General features: G+C 35.0%; 1 protein-coding gene and 1 long non-coding RNA gene across 2 annotated transcripts; both read left to right on the forward strand.

The window, feature by feature from the left end:
• The first annotated feature begins 2,489 nt into the window (after positions 1-2,489).
• On the forward strand, positions 2,490-3,752 carry LOC107585123 (uncharacterized). Its single transcript, XR_001609215.1, has 3 exons — positions 2,490-2,560; positions 2,705-2,747; positions 3,718-3,752. It is a non-coding gene; the product is annotated as an uncharacterized lncRNA (long non-coding RNA).
• Positions 3,753-6,704: 2,952 nt separating this feature from the next.
• pfkmb (phosphofructokinase, muscle b) lies at positions 6,705-18,145 on the forward strand. Its single transcript, XM_016271998.1, has 22 exons — positions 6,705-6,912; positions 9,013-9,086; positions 9,298-9,375; positions 10,338-10,527; positions 10,776-10,941; positions 11,029-11,073; positions 11,684-11,792; positions 11,890-11,985; positions 12,091-12,183; positions 12,276-12,401; positions 14,362-14,426; positions 14,508-14,571; positions 14,719-14,865; positions 14,955-15,025; positions 15,197-15,284; positions 15,401-15,553; positions 15,650-15,814; positions 15,906-15,967; positions 16,118-16,229; positions 16,326-16,425; positions 17,110-17,215; positions 17,339-18,145. Exons 1-22 carry the CDS (start codon positions 6,828-6,830, stop codon positions 17,472-17,474), a joined length of 2,331 nt encoding a protein of 776 aa, XP_016127484.1. The 5' UTR covers positions 6,705-6,827; the 3' UTR covers positions 17,475-18,145.
• Positions 18,146-19,526: the final 1,381 nt, after the last annotated feature.

The following is a 19,526-nucleotide window of genomic DNA, read 5'->3' on the forward strand; positions in this document are numbered from 1 at the left end:
ATTACATTGATCAAGAAGTGAGAGTAAAGACATTTAGAATATTACAAAAGATTTCTGTTTCAGATAAATTATGTTCTCCATTAAACAATCCTAATAAACTCACAGTTTTCACAATATAAAAATGTTTCCTGAGTACCAAATCAATGATTTTTGAAGAATCATGTGACACTGAAACCTGGAGTAATGATGCTGAAAATTCAGCTTTGCCATCACCAGTATAAATTAAATGTGAAAATATATGAAAATAGAAAACAGTTATTTAAACTGTAATAATATTATAGTATATAGCAGCTCAACTGTTTTCAACACTGATAATAATAACCAGCATATTAGAATGATTTCTGAAGGATCATGTGATTTCTGAAAAATTTTCTGAAGAAATCCATTGGTCGGATAATTTAGAAATGTTATAAACAACTCTGAAGCCCAAGTATGAACAATAATAAAAGTTTGTTCCTTAATTAGTTTTTATTGCCAACTCATGTTCACACATACACAACGTTTTAGCATTTAAAAATTGCACACCCAGCTCCACTACGCAAACACCCTCCATTTCATTTCTTACACGGCCACACACACACACACACACATACTAATTTCATATTCAACACAAAGCATATGTGTGTGTGTGCATTCTCAAGTGTGTGTGCTTTAAATGTCAAGGGTGTGTAGGTTTAGCATTTTATTTAGCATACAATTAAAAACAGGAAGAGTGGGGATAAGAGAAAGATCATGAAAGAAGGGAAGTTAGGAGAGGGCAAGTCACCAAATTGAAGGTGGGTGGTGGTGGAGGAGGACGAGGAGGGGAAGAGGACAAACAGAATTTTATTTGGAGAAGATAAATGGATGAAAAAGAGATGGTGAAAAGGCTAAAGAGAAATTAAATATGCGGGAATGAATCAAGTGAAAATAGCAGACGTGATGAATAAATAAAGTAGCTGGAAGAAGCAATACAGTATGAGGTATACACCTAAGAGAGAGAGAAAAGCCTATGAAAGAATGGATTTAAAGATTCTCAGATATTTCTATAAAACTTTCCACAGTACATTATTACAGAATGGCAACACTAGCCTTTAAATGACTAATTTAGTAAATGAAAAGAGTCACAAAAGTCCAAGTTTATATATATAGAGGGTCACCCTCCCTGTATAACTGTGAGAAGCAAGTAGCGTCTAATTCCACCCACTGGTAAGAAATAGTATTGCAACTTGTTAAATTAATACTAACACGTAGAAAAAAGAGAAAGATACTGAATACAACAAGAATTTTTGTTCTGTTGTTCTGTATGTAATATATGTGTGATATTTCATAATGCAGCCCTAGCTCATGAATATTAATTTATTTAGAAATAAATCAACATAATCTGTTACTATTGTGATAGTCTGTGATAATCATGTCTGTAGTATTTGCCTTTTTCCAGATCAACTGAAATGAATAATAAAGACCTGATTAGAAATTAGAAATGTTCAATAAATGTTTCAATAGTTGCTATTTTCTACATAAAAGTTTGCACTACATAGTATAAGGCAGGGCTCAGTAATTATTAGTTCAGAGCCACTAGTTCAGATTTGCATTTGCCTATATTTTCACAGGCCCCTTCTAAAATTATCTGGTGATTTTATTCTTAGCAGCATATGTTTGTGTTTGTCAGAAAAATATATATTTTTTTGTTAAATGTTATCTTTCCCCCTAAAACTAAAATAAAATAAAAATTAATTAATTAATTAAATGTATTTTATTTATTTATTTATTATTATTACATCTTTAAGGGGGAAAGATAACATTTAATGAATCAATGAATGAATGAATTAAGTAATTAAAATATTAATTAATTAATTAATAAAGCAGCCTTATTTATTACAATATTAATGGTTATTCTAATATGAATATTTATTAGATGTCGTAGTATTTATTCAATTATTACAAAATAAATATTTATTCAATATTTGGAAAAGAAAATAATAACACTTGTATCTTCTCATGGTACCTTGTTAGTGTTAGTGACATGTATTAGTGATACAGAAAAAAATCCATAATATTGAGCCTTGCTAGGAAAACAAACAAAAAGACTCTACTAATCATGTTAGTCAAAAGTGTGGTCTGTTTTTTACTAACCTTTACCCTAACATAGTAGTTCATTACCTGCATTAACTCCCGCTTTGATCCAATAAAATCTGCACGTGAACTCTGTTGCATGCAATCCTATTACAGTATTAGACTTCCTCTACTGCTGTGAGTCCAGCTGATTTCTAAGTATTCAGCCAGCACTAAAATACTATTCAATTATTTGATTAAGAAAAACTCAGCAGAAACAGACCAGTGAACAAATGCAGATTTAAAATACCAGAGAGTTAGAGAGAGATTTGCTGGAAAAGGCAGAAGAAATGAAGATAGTGCTTAGAAAGGGAGAAAACGAGGGAAGGAGAGAGAAAAAAAACGTGAGTAGGAACGTGAGGTCAGTTCTAATAATACTGATAAGACCTTGCCATGGCCACCACACCATCTCACTCTACTAGAAAGAATGGAGGCAGTGTTGGACAGCTGTGTGTGTGTCTGGCAGGTGTGTGTATGCGTTTGGGATGTATTTGTATGTGTATGTCAGATTAGTTTTTGTTTGTTAGAGTTGTGCGAGTTTATTCTGCAACTGTCTTTACTCCTGTTCCACTGGATTCCTCATATTTGGCTGGCGGTGTTCATCTGGCAGTTCACGCACAGGAAGAATCAATTTGATGCTAATCATGTCTACGGTACGCATAGTGTTTGTGTGTTTGCATTCAAATGTGTGTAAAAATAAAAAACTGCATGTTGTTTTATGTCTACTTTGTTGTGACTGTATGTAGCCTTGTGTGTGTGTTAGTGTGTATCTGTGTGTTGAGTACTAGATGCCATGTTTCAGCGGTCAAGCAGGCAGATGACCAAATGACACAGCACTTTAATGTATGATGTCACAGTAAGCAAGCATTGCTCATAAAGGGGGATTGATATTTATAAAATAGGAGTGGCTTATTAACTGTTTGATTCTAGAATTTTGGATTTCTTGAAGTCAATTCCATCTATTTACTTTATTCTTAAGAAAAAATGGGAATGAAATGATCTTATCTTAATGGGAATGTATCTTCAATAAGCTGTCTAATGGTATATTTTGCACTAACATGATTGATAGTATGAATCAGAAGGGCAAAATAACTCGACATTTCATATTAAAATTAAATAGGTCTAATCTTTGTAAACACACAGTAGCATAGTATAGTTCACCCCAAAAAAAAAATTCTGACGTCATTTCGTTCCAAACCTTTGTGACTTTCTTTCCTCAGCGGAACATAAAAGAAGAATGATGGAAACAAGAAAACATTTTGAAGAATTTTGGTAACCAAACAATTTTGGTTGCCATCGACGTTTTTTCCATATAATGAAAGTCAATGGGAACCAAAACTGTTTGGTTACCAACATTCTTTAAAATATCTTCTTTTACAAGACTCTGAGAAGACTCTGTATTAAAGCATTTACTGTCAGTTTGAAAACAATGAACTTGCCTTTACTTCTTTAATTGCTTTTAAAATCAGTTTTTGTTATGAATCTGAATTGAACTAATTGATTGAGTAACAGTGATTCCTAATACTCAAAAGAAATTGTTGCCACCAACTGGTGTAGTGATGTAACACAGAAAGAGTCATGAATGAATGAATATAAATGTGTTGTTGTTTTTTTGGTAAACAGGATCAAAACATTCAAGTAGCAGTGATGAATCAAAGTCCGAACTATGTGCTGGTAAGGCTCTTCTAGAAAGTGTAGTAGTAGTATTTTGGCAATCAATTAAATGGACATACACGTTCATCTGTGTAGTCAGTTCCCCTCAGTAACTTTTGGGATCAACCGCCAGCCCTGCGTTCTTTATAAGAGACTAGATTTAAAACTAAGGAGACTAAAATTGTAATACATTTTTAGTTTTGAAAAACTAACTTAGAGTAAATGTCAATAATAATTTGGGTGTTGTTTTGCATTTATTTATTTCTGTATGAATGCATATAAAGTGTGTGTATATATATACAGTGGGGCAAAAAAGTATTTAGTCATTATTTCTATTACAATTTGGCCTTGACTTTGCCATCTGAGGCAAATACAATTTTTGTCTGCCTTGAGATCACATTGTACAATCTCTCATTGCAGTAACTTAAAGGATTAAAAAAATCATACATACTAGAGTTAGAGGGTCAAATAAAGATGGAAGAGATGTGTTTGTATATATATATACAGTATACATACAGTGGTGTGAAAATGTTTTTGCCCCCTTCCTGTTTTTTTAATTGTTTGCATATGTCACACTTAAAAGATTCAGATCATCAAACAAATTTTAATATTACGCAAAGATAATGCAAGTAAATACAAAATGCAGTTTTTAAATAATAATTTAATTAATTAAGGGAAAAAAAAACCATGAATTCTGCTCTCTATCAGAAAATCCTGAAGGAGAATGTCCGGCCGTCAGTTTGTGACCTCAAGCTCAAGTGCACTTGGTTTATGCAGCAGGACAATGATCCAAAACACACCAGCAAGTCCACCTTTGAATGGCTCAAGAAAAACAAAATTAAGGTTTTGGAGTGGCCAAGTCAAAGTCCAGATTTAAATCCGATTGAGATGCTGTGGCATGACCTTAAACAGTCCATTCATGCTCAAAAACCCTCCAATGTGGCTGAATGAAAACAATTCTGCAAAGAAGAGTGGGCCAAAATTCCTGTGAAAGACTCATTGCCATTTATCGCAAATGCTTGATTGCAGTTGTTGCCGCAAAGGGCGGCACAACCATTTATTAGATTTAGGGTGCCAGGCAGGTTTGGACAGCTTTTTTCCCTTAATAAATGAAATCATAATTTCAAAACTGCAGTTTGTATTTACTTAGGTTATCTTTGTGTAATATTAAAATTAGTTTGATGATCTGAATCTTTTAAGTGTGACAAATATGCAAACAATTAAAAAAACAGGAAGGGGGCAAAAACTTTTTCACACATGATCAGTTCTCAATAAAAAGATAGAGTCTTTCAGGATATCTTTTTATTGAGAACTGATCACGCTACATTTAATGTTGCTGAAGAGAATTATCTGGTGTTAAGGAGGTTTAACTCTTACTCTGTAAATAACTTGTTCAAAACAGGATTGGCAGGATTGTACTACTCAGCTTCTCTAACCACTAACAACTAATTTACACGTGACTGGCTGGGTGTAAGCAAAAACACCAGCAACTCTGATTAGTCTGCTGACCCTGATCCACAGCAGCATTCGATCAGTGGACAGTAACATACTGGAGTCTAGACATCTAACACCAATGTCATCCAACAACCAGCAGCTGTTGCACACTGGGATGCTAGAGTGGTAGAGTTTAATCCGGACTCTACTATAATCTCATCAGACACTAATCTTGGTGACTAGAAGTCTTCCTCTTTGTAAATGGAGAAACATAAGATATATTTACCATGTATTTACCTTAAATTACTGAATTGGGTGGATATTGAATTTACACACACACACACACACACACACACACACACACACATACTTGCATTTATGGTTTATGGGGACTCTCCATAGGTGTAATGGTTTTTATACTGTGCAAACTGTATTTTCTATCGCCCTACACCAACCCTACACCTACACCTAGCCCTTACAGAAAACTACTGCCAATTTTTGAATTTCATAAAACACCATTTTGTATGTTTTTTAAGCCTTTTGTCTTACGGGGACACAGGAAGTGTCCTCATAAACTATGTTTACGTTGTAGTACCCATATCATTATACACATTTGTGTCCTTATAAATCATATATACCAGTACACAGACATACAGACAGATAGATTGGTAGATAGATAGATAGATAGATAGATAGATAGATAGATAGATAGATAGATAGATAGATAGATAGATAGATAGATAGATAGATAGATAGATAGATAGACCTAAATATGTGGAATTAGATCATAGTAAAATTAAATCTGCAGAATTTTGCAGACGTATTACTTCATCTACATGATATAACAAACACATAGTGATAATGCAGTTCTGGTCATATAGGTAAGTCTTGAGCTTGATAAAAGTCCTTTCTTGTGCCCTTTATAGTAAGGATCATTTGTACTATATATAACAGCACTAAACATACAAAGACAAACACACACACACACCTCCTCAACATAATATAATATAATCGCAATATTGTCAATTATATCATAATATTGTGTTCATAACATTGAGTGTTTTCTCAGAAGGATCAGATGGAAGTGTGCAATAAATAATTTAGTCATGCCAGAGCTGTGTTAATTATTCTAGGATGTAGAAATAAATTAATCTTTTTTCAATGCCCTTGTGTTATAGATGGAAAGCCCACTTCTACAAAGTATTTAGATGGAACTCTGAACAACCTCAGCTGTCCCAGCACCATACACAATGACTGTAAGTCTATGGGAAAAGATAGCGTAACGGTCATGTTGCTGTATGCATGTCCAACCATGACCATATGCTTTTGTTTGTCTGTGTAAGAGTTTTGTGTTTGTATCTGGTTTTGTTTGTGTGTAAAGAACACATAACATGGGATTAAAGTGACAGTAAATGCAGTGTAGTCAGAACACTAGCAGCATGTGGTGCCACTGCAGATAATTTTAAATTTAGTTATGAAGGGGGTGGACACTGTCTGTGACACTGCATGCCAGAGTAGAGGGAGTTCATACTGCTGTCACGTTCCCACTCCACTTTCTCATTCAGTCTTCAAGAGAGTGGTCTGATAGAGAAAGGTGACAGTTCACTTCAAAATTTATCTTGTCGTCCCCAGGCCATCTCATCAATATGCAGCGTTCAACACCTGTGGACCCCACAAAGATGGGGACTGGAAGAGCCATCGCTGTCCTCACCTCTGGAGGAGATGCACAAGGTGAGGAAGTGTGTATTTGTGTGTATGGTCCTTTATGGAGACCAACTCTGTGGAAGTAGGGCTTTAAAGCGTTTTAGATTTCATTATCTCTTTATCTTAATTTCTAATACTGAAAGTAACAAGTCTTGTGCCTTAAAACATAACTTTTCGACATTTATGATGTGACAACTTTATACAAAACAAATAATCTACCACTGGTCTTGTAGTTAATGTCAATAGATTAAAATGTAAAAACTTAAATTTTCTGTAAAGCTGCTTTGCAATAATTTGTATCGTGAAAAGTGCTATACAAATAAATGTGAGTTGAATTGAACTGAATAGATTATTGGGTTACTATGTTTCTGTGTATGTACACTATCATTCAAAAATTTAGGGTTTGTAAGATTTTTCAATGTTCAGTGTCACATGATCCTTCAGGAATCATTCTGACATGCTGATTTGGTTCTCAAGAAACCTATCTTACCATTATCGCAGTTGAAAGCAATATTTTTGTGGAAACCCTCATCCAATTTTTTCAGGGTTATATGTTGCTTTGAAAGCTCAAAAGAAGAGATTTGATTTGAAATTGAATTATTTTGTAACATTATACATGTATTTACTGTCACTTTTGATCAATTAAACATGCCCTTGTTGAAAAAAAATATTTACTTATTAAAAAAAATCTTACTGACCCCAAACTTTTGAATGGTAGTGTAGCTGTTTTTGGGTAGTTCATGCATAACATGTCTATGATTTTACATGCATCAAGAGTTTAGGTAAAATAATTTATATGAATCTGTGAGGGAAGATATTCCTTGTAAGAGAAAATAGGGAAAGTAGGTAAAGCTAACATCAATTTTTAACAATTAATTTATTAACCTATATATCTTTGTTCCATAGAACACTAAAGGAGATGTTTATATTATCAAGACCCCCAAAAAAACACTATAAAATTCCACATGAAAATGTTTAGGAAAAAAATCTTGTTCATGCTTTTGTGTATTCCAAATTGGTGCAATTTGTTCTCTTCCTCATCGTTGTTGCATAATTTGGACAGTATAGATCACTGTCCACTTTTGTTGGAAAAGATCAGCATGGTCGTTCTGCTAAACATCTCTTTTGTTTCATGAAATTAAGGAATATGTGTCTAGAATGACATGAGAGTGCGAAAATTATGGCATAATTTCCGAAGAACTATACCTTTGAAATAGAGATTTTATTCTGCGGAGTGAGAAAAATATCAGTGTTTGTCGTTTAGGAAGGTTTTTGTCTGCATTATCAAGAGCAATATGCAGTTTCCGTCTCTTTTGCATTAAAATGCAAGGCATAAAGTCAAATGTGTGCGCTATTGAATTTTCGGCATTACTTGATAGATGGTCATTTGAAGTGGTTTTGTTGGATGCTTGATTACCTGATTGAACTACCACCTCCTCATTTACTATTGCAGCCATGTTGAATGAGCAACAGGAATCGTATATCAGAGAGGTCATGAGAGGTGCTAAAGCTTTCACACTGACCTTTTATCCAACCTTTAGCAGTAGGAAAAAGAACCGACCTTTAACCTTATCTGGTACCAGCTGGAGAATAAGTCAAATAACTGTGTAATGTCAACTAGTCCTAGAAGAACCTTAACTATGGTCATCGCATCATTCCCTCTCCCTCTCACTCTCACTCAATTCCTCCCCATGATCTCTCTGTCTCTCTCTCTGTCTGAGGGGTGTTATATTTAGCCGGTGACCTTTGGGGAAATGTGGTTGCTTTAGAGAGCTGGGCAATGAAGCTTGCCTGTTGTCCTCTGGTTCAATCTTAAATGAAACTCGAGCCACTTAGATTTCCCTTTTCAATGGGATTTAACCACCATGTGTGTTTGTGTGACCAGATGACAAGATAACAGGTTTAGAATAAAACCAAAAGCAGTTTTTCTCACCCACTTTCCAGTTAATTAGTAGTTACCTTGATACCTTTCACGAACAGTCACCAAAACTTAATTAAATGTAATGCTTGTGACAAATTAAAGACAACCTTAGACCTCTAGTTCTGGTATGTAAATGTCTAGCAAATCAAAAGTCTAGAAAATATGTGCAATAATTATGCTTCTTTATTTATTATACTGTATCTCAGGTATGAATGCTGCTGTCCGAGCCACGGTGAGGGTTGGGATCTACACCGGCGCGAAAGTCTATTTTGTACATGAGGTTTGTACATCTAAGCACACACACATAAGAAATAAAGAATTAAAGGTGAAAGATTGGCACTCGCTGTACACAGAAATTGAGAATTTGAAATTCACTTTCTAATTCACTCAGCTTTTGCTCAATTCAAAATCCACTCAATCTTTTAAAGTTGATGTATTATGTAATGTGTGTGTGTTCAATTATGCATCCTCCAATCTTTGTGTGCATCTAGGGTTATCAGGGCCTAGTCGATGGAGGAGATAACATCCGACAAGCAACTTGGGAGAGTGTGTCAATGATGCTGCAGCTGGTAATAAACTCATCATCTCCCTTCACCTTCAACCAGGAGCATCACTAGACCCTTTTTACTGGGGCACGATTCACAAAACATTTCACTAAATCACTTAATCGTATGTAGCAGTTTCTCACACCGTAACAGCATACTTTATGACAGAAAACAAAAATATGGTGCTGAATGAGGAATTAACCCATAGTCCATTCCCTTGTGTGACACAAAACACGCAAATGTTAATATCATTGGTTTATCAGCAATGAAGCTGCTCTTTATTGCTTGTGAATATGCAGTATACTCAGTACTGCAGGTGAAGACAATTTATATCCAAAACAGTATCATAAAAGAGCATCACAATTTTAAAACACTTTTTGATGGGAGGCCTGTGTCCCAGTGTTTATGGAAGGCTAGAAACGCTCCTGCTTTCAACAAGCATTTTTGCTATTTGTATTTATTATTGTGCATACATCAATATAACTGTAACTAAGGGATGAGTGCATCAGGTTATTTGTGTATGCATGTAAGCGATCATGTTGCATAGTATAACTGCTATGGTCTAGCACAAAATGCCAGAGTTCACCCAGAGACCTGCTTTTGAGACTTGGGGTAATGTTACACACACACACACACATATAAACACTACTGCCCACACCACAAATTCCAAGTGCGTAATCACATGAGCCACAGACAAATGACGTCATGACAATGCTGATTGGCTAATGACACCACAAGACACAAGAGTGTGGGCAGTCTCAAACCCTTGCTAACCAGCCAAACCTTAACCTTTGGTCTAGCGCCCGTAGCCAGAAAGCAATGTGGGTCTAAATTGTTCTTTTCATATTAGGTAAACCAGCTGAGGGAAATCTCAACCACACTAACCATCCACCACACTTTAGTACAATATATTCCTCTAAAACATCTGAAGTTAATTTGATGTTTTTGCTGAAGTATGTTTATTATTATTTTTCTTATTTTGTCAGGGTGGCACAGTGATTGGCAGTGCCCGCTGTCAGGACTTCCGCTCTAAGGAGGGCAGAGCTAAAGCAGCATGTAACCTGGTGAAGCTGGGCATCACTAATCTGTGTGTTATTGGTGGAGATGGAAGCCTGACAGGCGCCAATGAGTTTCGCAATGAGTGGAGTGAACTGCTCCAAATCTTGCTAAAAGCAGGTAGGATAAATATATGTTGAGTGTAAGAGATTTCTTTTGAAAATATTAAAAAATCCCAAACTTTTGAAAAGTAGTGTATATAGTAGTATTTGAAACTACATTTTAACTTTGGTAATATATTTTATATGCAATATTTAGCAGAAAGTAAGACACTGTAGCTTAATATAAAATAAGGAGCTTGACAAGATTTAATGTGTCACTTTTTCACAGAGATTTAGAGAGAAACACATGTCTGTTTTTGCTCATAGGTAAAATCACAGCAGAGGAGGCTAAACGCTCATCTCATCTGAACATCGTTGGGATGGTTGGCTCCATCGACAATGATTTCTGTGGCACAGACATGACCATTGGCACTGATTCGGCTCTGCACAGGATCATGGAAGTAGTGGATGCCATCACAACAACAGCTCAGAGGTACATACAAACACACTCTTGCATGTACATAGGGCACTACACAGTTGACAACACATTGACTTGTCTGTTCTTATCTCACCTTTGCAGTCATCAAAGAGCCTTCATTCTGGAAGTGATGGGGAGGCATTGTGGGTATGTTGCAATATGGTGCATGGATATGTCATTTGTATGTTCCGTTATTATCTGTTCTACAACAAAATCAATATATTATGCCAATCAGTGTTCTGTAATTTTACTTAACTATTGATCATAAATCAGTTGCAGTAGTTTTGTTATACACAAGGTTACCACCAGTGTTATTTTAGTATTGTTGAGATACATTATATTTATATTTTATATTGAGTTATTATAATTTTTGTATTTTCATTAAAATTTTAGTTAATGTTTTAGTGATTTATTGTGTGCTTGTGTCACTTTGTATGTTATTATTTATTTTATTTTATGTTTATTATTATTTATTATTTTATTAGTTTTTTTTGTTATTTTAGTACATCAAGTTATACTAATTGAAACTGAGAAATGTTGCTTTGGAAACTAGAGTCAATAAAAATTCAATAAAATAAGTTTGTTTTTATATTTTATTTGATTTCAGTTAATGTTTATTTAATTTTTTTAACGTAAAAAAAGTGTTTTATTTTTATTTTAGTTAACTGTAATAACCCTGGTTATCACAATACAGTGTTTCTCTTATGTTCTGCCACTAAACGAGAGTGTATGTATATGTTTATGTGTGTATATATAGATATTTGGCCTTAGTCACTGCCCTGGCGTGTGGCGCTGACTGGGTTTTTATTCCTGAAATGCCCCCAGATGAAGGATGGGAGGACCATCTGTGCAGGAGACTTACCTATGTAACATCTATACATATTATAATTGTCTTATTTGTCATCATAGTCAACATCATTATTATATTCTGTCTAATGTCATTATGCTGTCTTCATTGTGCAGCAAAGAAGCATTGGCAATCGTTTAAATGTCATCATTGTGGCAGAAGGCGCTTTGGATCGCCACGGCAAACCTATCACTTGTGATATTCTAAAGAATGTAAGCCAAACATTGCTGCATAAAAATATGATCATTGTGATTTTTTTATCAGCCGGTACTTAACATGACATTGCTAATTCTTCACATTTGTTTGTGTTTGTTTAGCTGGTCACTAAGAAGCTCAGCTTTGACACACGTGCCACTATTCTGGGTCATGTGCAGAGAGGAGGAACCCCTTCAGCCTTCGACAGAATCTTGGTGTGATTCAGATTTTGAAAATATTTTTTGTTTATTTGATGCATCTGTAAAATGCTGCCAGTAAGGTCTTCCCCTGTCTATCTTGTTCTCAGGGCAGTAGGATGGGGGTGGAGGCTGTGATGGCATTGCTAGAGGCCACTCCTGACACCCCTGCATGTGTGGTCAGTCTGTCTGGAAACATGGCGGTTCGACTGCCCCTCATGGAGTGTGTGCAAGTGGTGAGCAGTAACAGACACATTCTGACTTGGCTCCATAATTTTCATATTTGATTTGTTTTTTTGTGGTCATCTAAAACAGAATGCTGTTTTCCCAGAATAGAAATGTACAGTATGTGTTTGTTTTATATATTATTTTAATTTGTATACTTAAGTAGTTCATAGCTCATAACTTTATTAGTTGCCGTTTTTGCTGTACACTGCTTACACACATTTTCAAAACTTTGCCTCTTTTTTTTTTTTTTACACACTTTACACACAAATCCAAGAATTGCACACACAAAATGCAAAATGCCTCACATGGAGCACTGCATTCCAAATATCACAAACACATCTCAAAAGCAAACATTTGTCTTACGTTGCAAACACCTTTGCCATGATATTATATATTATATTATATATATACACACATTTATTCAAAACCTAAAGCTCTTCTTTCATGAGTTCCTCTGTACATTTCTGTACAAGATTGAAAGTAATTGGCAGAGAGATGTTGAAAAACACGAAAGCAAGATTGAAACCAACCTTTTTTTTTACTTGTAAGCATTTGTGGTTGTGAATAAAGTATTACACAGTACAAAAGAAAAGAAATACATCAGCCATGTGTAGTTGTGTAGATGTGTATTTATAGACCTATTCTAAAGCCATGATGACTGAGTAAAGCAATGAGTGTTTGCACATGTGAGGAGTTAGTGTGAGGCACTGATGAATTAGTGTGGCATTACCCACATGAAAAAATACTATAGTCATTTATAGTAAATATGTATAGTATAGTATGGTTCAAAAACACTATAGTAAAGTACTTTACTAAGTACTAAGTAATTTGTTGTGGTAATTCTATAGTTTCTGTGGTAATATAATAATTATAGCAATATAAACAAATGACTTTACCCAATACTGTACTAAGTTTTCTACAACTATAGGGTATATTATACTACAATACACTACAGTTTACTAAAGTAAAAACTAAAGTATACTACAGTATTTATCACAGTTTATCAGTTCGCTATAGTTAATACTACAGTATGCTGTAGCATTAATTAACAAAGTGTTGTAAATACTATAATATATACAGTATAATACACTTTACTATAGTGGTTCAAAAACACTATAGTATTTACTATAAATGACTATAGTATTTTTTCATGTGGGTTTTGATTGGTTGTGTTTGAAAAAGGAAATCAAAATACTTCTTGTTAAATTTTTGTGTGAGAATTGTGTGTTGTGTTTTTAAAAAAGTGATTTATAAAATTGAAAACTGAGTCAAAGACCGAGCATTAGTGTATGGTTTTGCAGATTTGGATTGTGGTTCTGGTGTTCGAGTGTCAGAAATTGTGTGACAAGTAAAGATTTTGTGTGTAAGCAGTTGAAAAAACCTGTAATAATTGTATGTTTTATATAATTTTCTATCAACTACAGTTTATATGTGTGGTCTGTAGGATTTTTAAAAAATGTTTTTGAAAGAAGTGTCCTATGCTCACCAATGCTGCTTATATTTAAGAAAAAATTAATAATAAAAAAAAGTAATTTTGTGAAATAATAGTATAGTTTAGAACTTTTTTTCTTTTTTAATATATTTAAACATTTTATTTACTTTTGTGATGGCAAAGCTGAATTTTCAGCAGTAATGACTCTAGTCTTCAGTGTCACATGATTCTTCAGAAATCATTCTAATATTCGGATTTGGTGCTTAAGAAACATTCTTATTATTATCAATTTTAAAAACTTAGTATTTTTTAAATGTGCTTTAAAAAATCTGGCTGATCCCATTTATGGTAATAATGGTAGTGTAATTAAATATCATATTTAATATATTTATATTTTTGCAGAGGCATATGTTAAAATGGCATAAACCAATCAGAGGCACAAATCAAACATCTGATGCAAATGTTTGGTTTGTTGATTTGATTTGTACCATTGTTAAGCAATTTAATTTGTAATATCTTCTCATTCTCGGTTTTAGACAAAAGAAGTGACCAAAGCAATGGCAGAGGGCAGGTTTGAGGAAGCTGTTAAGCTCAGGGGAAAGTGAGTTCTTTCTTTCTTTCTTTCTTTCGTTTTGTTATAACAAACTAATCTTGTGATTGATTTGCTGTTTCTCTTCTGCAGGAGTTTTGAGAACAACTGGAACACATATAAACTCTTGGCTCATGTGACCGCCCCAGATGTGAAGGTGTATAACAAGCACCATTTTATCATGCAGTTTATCCCTTTTGTTAGGCTTTACTCCAAATATGCATGAATTTCTCTACCTCTTCTCTATATATATTTATTGTGATTTTTATCATCTTCCTCCTCCCATCTTTTTCTCCTTGTTTAGAGTAATATAAACATAGCTATCCTGAACGTGGGAGCTCCATGTGCAGGAATGAACGCAGCAGTCCGTTCAGCCGTCAGGATCGGTATCCTTCAAGGACACAACATGCTAGCTGTACATGACGGCTTCGATGGACTTGCACACGGAACTGTAAAGTATTTAACGTACATGAGGAATCCATGAGTCCACATGAAAAAATGTGTTTATTCAATTTCATCTCCGTCTCCCGCTTTTCACAGATTGAACCAATGGCATGGGGCTACGTTGGAGGCTGGACAGGCAAAGGCGGTTCTAATTTAGGAACCAAGCGGTAAGACAGAAATGTTTATTTAATTCATTTTATAACTCTTTATAGAGCTTTAATATTACAACCCAACTATATTTGGGGATTAGTATTAGATTAGTAGGATTTTTTAATCCTTTGGATGTTAGTGTAGTGTGAGTTCCAGCATTTAGTTGTTGTTTTTGTTTCTCCCTGGAGGTCACTGCCAGCTAGTATGATTGAAGAGATCAGTCTGAATATAGCCAAGTTTAACATTCATGCCCTGGTTATCATTGGAGGGTTTGAGGTGAGAAAATCCTGAATATTAGTTCCAATATGAATAAAAACATTCTTTTTATTTGTCCATCTGCTACTACCTCACCTTTCTGTTTCCTTCTTACACTCTCTCTCTCTCTTGTTTAGGCCTTTGTTGGAGGTTTGGAATTAGTGACTGCCAGAGAAAAATTTGAGGAGTTGTGTATTCCCCTGGTTGTTATTCCAGCTACTGTGTCTAATAACGTTCCTGGATCAGATTTCAGCATCGGTGCTGATACCGCTCTCAATACTATCACAACTGTGAGAAACCACACACTATAAAATAAAATAATATACAGTTCACAGACATGTAAGTCCACAACTATATGTGTAAGCATCTGTTTTGTGTCTTTTAAGACATGCGATAGAATCAAGCAATCCGCTGCTGGAACAAAGCGTAGGGTTTTCATCATTGAAACAATGGGGGGATACTGTGGCTATCTGGCAACCATGGCAGGATTGGCTGCAGGGGCTGATGCTGCTTATATCTATGAAGACCCATTTGGCATTCACGACCTGGAGGTGAAACATGTTTGGTTAGACTGATGCTTTATTGAGTGTATATATCTCATTTGGCTTGTTTTTAACCATTAAACTTCTGGTTGGGAGGTAGACAAACGTGGAGCACTTACTGGAGAAGATGAAGACCACAGTAAAAAGAGGCCTCATCCTTAGGTTGGTCATTCTATGACACAATCTGTTTCTGCATCTTTTCGCTCTCTCTTTTACATTCAGTCAACTTCTCCAGTAATCTAGACAAATGACTCCGGTCTTATTTCATTCTTGTGCCAGCAGTCTAAATAACATCAAACTGTTTTCCCCCAGGAATGAGAAATGTAATGCGAACTATACCACAGATTTTCTCTTCAACTTGTACTCCGAAGAGGGCAAGGGAGTTTTTGACTGCCGCAAGAATGTGCTTGGACACATGCAGCAGGTTTGTGTGTACAATATTGATAGCATTCTTTGTTTTTAACATTATAACAGAGCTGAGATTTCCTTTGTCATTATCTCTTTTCTTATGGTATTTCAGGGTGGAACCCCTACACCATTTGATAGGAACTTTGGCACAAAGATGGGTGCTAAAGCAGTGTTATGGTTGACTGATAAACTGAAGGAGTGTTACAGACATGGTGAGTGAAGAGTAATTTCAGTGAGTGGCTGAGTAAAGGATTTTAACTGGATTTGAATTGTGTTTACATGTAAAGCACTTGCCAGGTAAAAATAGTGACTGGAGAGAGAGAGAGAGTTAGAAATTTTTTTAAAAATGTCATCAAATGTATATAAAATGCTAATAGTCAACTTTAGAAGGTCGGACTAAACATTATATGACCTGTTTGAACACAATTGTAGTTTATGCGAGAGTTATTTTTTAGCAACAAACATTTAATAATAATTTTTAACTTAAGTTTAAGTACTACTAGTACTAATTATAATTTATAAATATTTTAACTAATACTAAATAATGAGAAAATATACAAATAACATGTTTTACTAATGAATTGAATATCAGAGTCAAAATTATGGCTTGACTTGTTTTTTTTTTAAATTGATGGTTACAGTCAAGAAGGGTTTAAAGGCCAAAAATCACCATTTTAAGAGAGAGATAATGACATTTAATGTGTTTTAACTTGCTACTTTTCATGCTAGATTAATTTTATCTTACAAAATAGTGTGACTAATATCTAATAATTCTCACTATATAAAAGCAGTGGGACACCAAAGTGTACCATATTCATGGAAAATGCCTCACATATGAACCTGACCCATTTGTGTGAATAATATTTTTCTTTTTGTCTATATCTTCATATGAGAAGGCCGTATCTTTGCCAACACACCAGACTCTGCCTGTGTTTTGGGAATGAAGAAGAGAGCCATGATCTTCCAGCCTCTCTTTGATCTCAAAGAGGACACTGACTTTGAGTGAGTGATCCTGCTGTTTCATTTTACCGTTGTTTCATTTTATTGTGCACATTGTCATTCACTGGATGAATCCTATCTTATCACTGCATCCTCATGTGCTCACACTGTCTGTTTCTGTTCCAGACATCGTATACCGAAGACTGAGTGGTGGCTGAAGCTTAGGCCCATTCTCAAGATTCTGGCTAAATACAAGATCAGTTTGGACACCTCAGAGACAGCTACAATGGAGCATGTTATCAAGAAGAGAGGAACAGTCTAGACTACACACACACGCACAGAATTACAGTGGGATAGAAAGATTTTTGAGCCATATGATCTTAGTATACAAGAACATTCAGTTAATCACCCTCATGTTCTTCATAAACCATATGAACACAAAAGGAAATATGGGTTACATGAGTGAACAAATAATGTCAGAATTTTCATTTTTGGATGAACTATGCCGTGAAGTACAAATAAGATTTCACTACTGGATTTCTCATTTTGGAATATGTCTGGACTAAATTGTACTATTGTTTAAAAATAAAAAATAAATAAAATGGGCTAAATGCAACCTGTACATTTTACAAGCTTTCACTGAACATAGATTGAAATTCGTTAAGACATTACATATTTTCAGTGTGTTTTGGATTTTTATTGTAAAAGGCCAACAAATGATTTGCTTAATTTTATAAAATGTACAAAATTTAGACTCCAAAGTTCAGATTTTCTTATCTATATGGTATCCCCCCAAAACTGTACTATATATATATATATATATATATATATATATTACATTATCATAATTAAAACATTAAATATACTAATCCTACCACACATACCGGTTTTCTTCCAGTATGTCCCAGAATATCCTTAAACATCCTTGAAACCCTGACTACATACACCTTTCAGCATATTCATGTGGTGGTAAAATAAAGATGCTTGTCAACAGCTGTGTTGTTATACACTTTATTTTATAGTTAGAAAACACAGGTTTTCCAAAGCAACATTTTTAGATTACAAATGTGAGATTCCAATACTAAAGAAGTTAGCAAACATGTGCAATAGCAGGAAAATGATGCCATGCTAAACAGTTCACAAGAGCGCCGCCATGTGGCGAAAATATTATTACCCTAGTAACGATAATAACTGCTGTCTTGAGTAAATTATATAAAAAAAAAATGTCATAATGTAATTTACGTTAAAAAAATACTCGCTTCTTATACAAATGTATAGCTTTAGTTGAGCAAATACTATTCTCAGCATATTTGAATATTTTAAAGGGGTCATATGATGTGATTTAAATTTTTCCTTTCTCTTTGGAGTGTTACAAGCTCTTGGTGCATAAAGAAGATCTGTAAAGTTGCAAAGACTAAAGTCTCAAATCCAAAGAGATATTCTTTATAAAAGTTAAGAGTCAACCACGCCTACCTAAAACGGCTCGTTCTAACACGCCCCCACATGTCTACGTCACCATGTGGAAAGATTTGCATAACACCGCCCAAATGTTCACGCAAAGAAAGAAGGCGTAACTTATATTCTCTCTGTATATCCGCTTAGTCATGCCTAGAGCTGATCCGTGCTGGTCGCTGAGGAAATACATCAACTTTGCGCTGTGGATCACCGGATCTGCTTTAACCGTGGACGAAGTGGAGTCCGGCCCGGGGTAGTCACATGTAGTTGCTACAAGCCCGCCGGCCGCTCCTTCGTCGAATCCGCCGGCCGTTCCTCTAATATTTCCCCACTGAATGCAACAAATGCCTCGTTTATAATGGGTTTTAATGTTTTTGTCTCATCACTCCGGCCGGGACAGGGCATCACAGTATGGTAAGGGGTGTAACATTTCCGTCACACGCTTGAGGTATTCGGCCAATCACAACGCACTGGATAGCTGGCCAATCACAGCACACCTCGCTTTTCAGACCGATGAGCTTTGTAAAAATAGGGCATAGAGGAGCAACAATAATGTACATTGTGTGGAAAATATTGTGTTTTTTTTACCTTAAACTGCATAAACACATTTCATTACACCAAATACACAAAATAATGTTCTTTTTAGCAACATCATATGACCCCTTTAAAGCGTGTTGCATTTGGCTTGTGAGGGGAAAGTTACAAAAGACAGACGAGCACAGACAGATAAAATCTAGAGAGGAAGAGGAAGAGGTAAAGTAAAGTGACCACATTATTCCTGTATTACACGCCTGTATTGTGATGTGATCGACACGCTGTGTCTCAAATCCTAGTGCGCTGCCTGGCTAGACAGCATGTTTAAACATTATAGGCGCGCAACATTTTTGGGAATCACATACACGCGTAGTATTTATTTATT

This window comes from Sinocyclocheilus grahami, unplaced genomic scaffold (assembly GCF_001515645.1).
Source record: "Sinocyclocheilus grahami isolate Dianchi unplaced genomic scaffold, SAMN03320097.WGS_v1.1 scaffold67.1, whole genome shotgun sequence".
In the NCBI taxonomy this organism is placed as follows: Eukaryota; Metazoa; Chordata; class Actinopteri; order Cypriniformes; family Cyprinidae; genus Sinocyclocheilus; species Sinocyclocheilus grahami.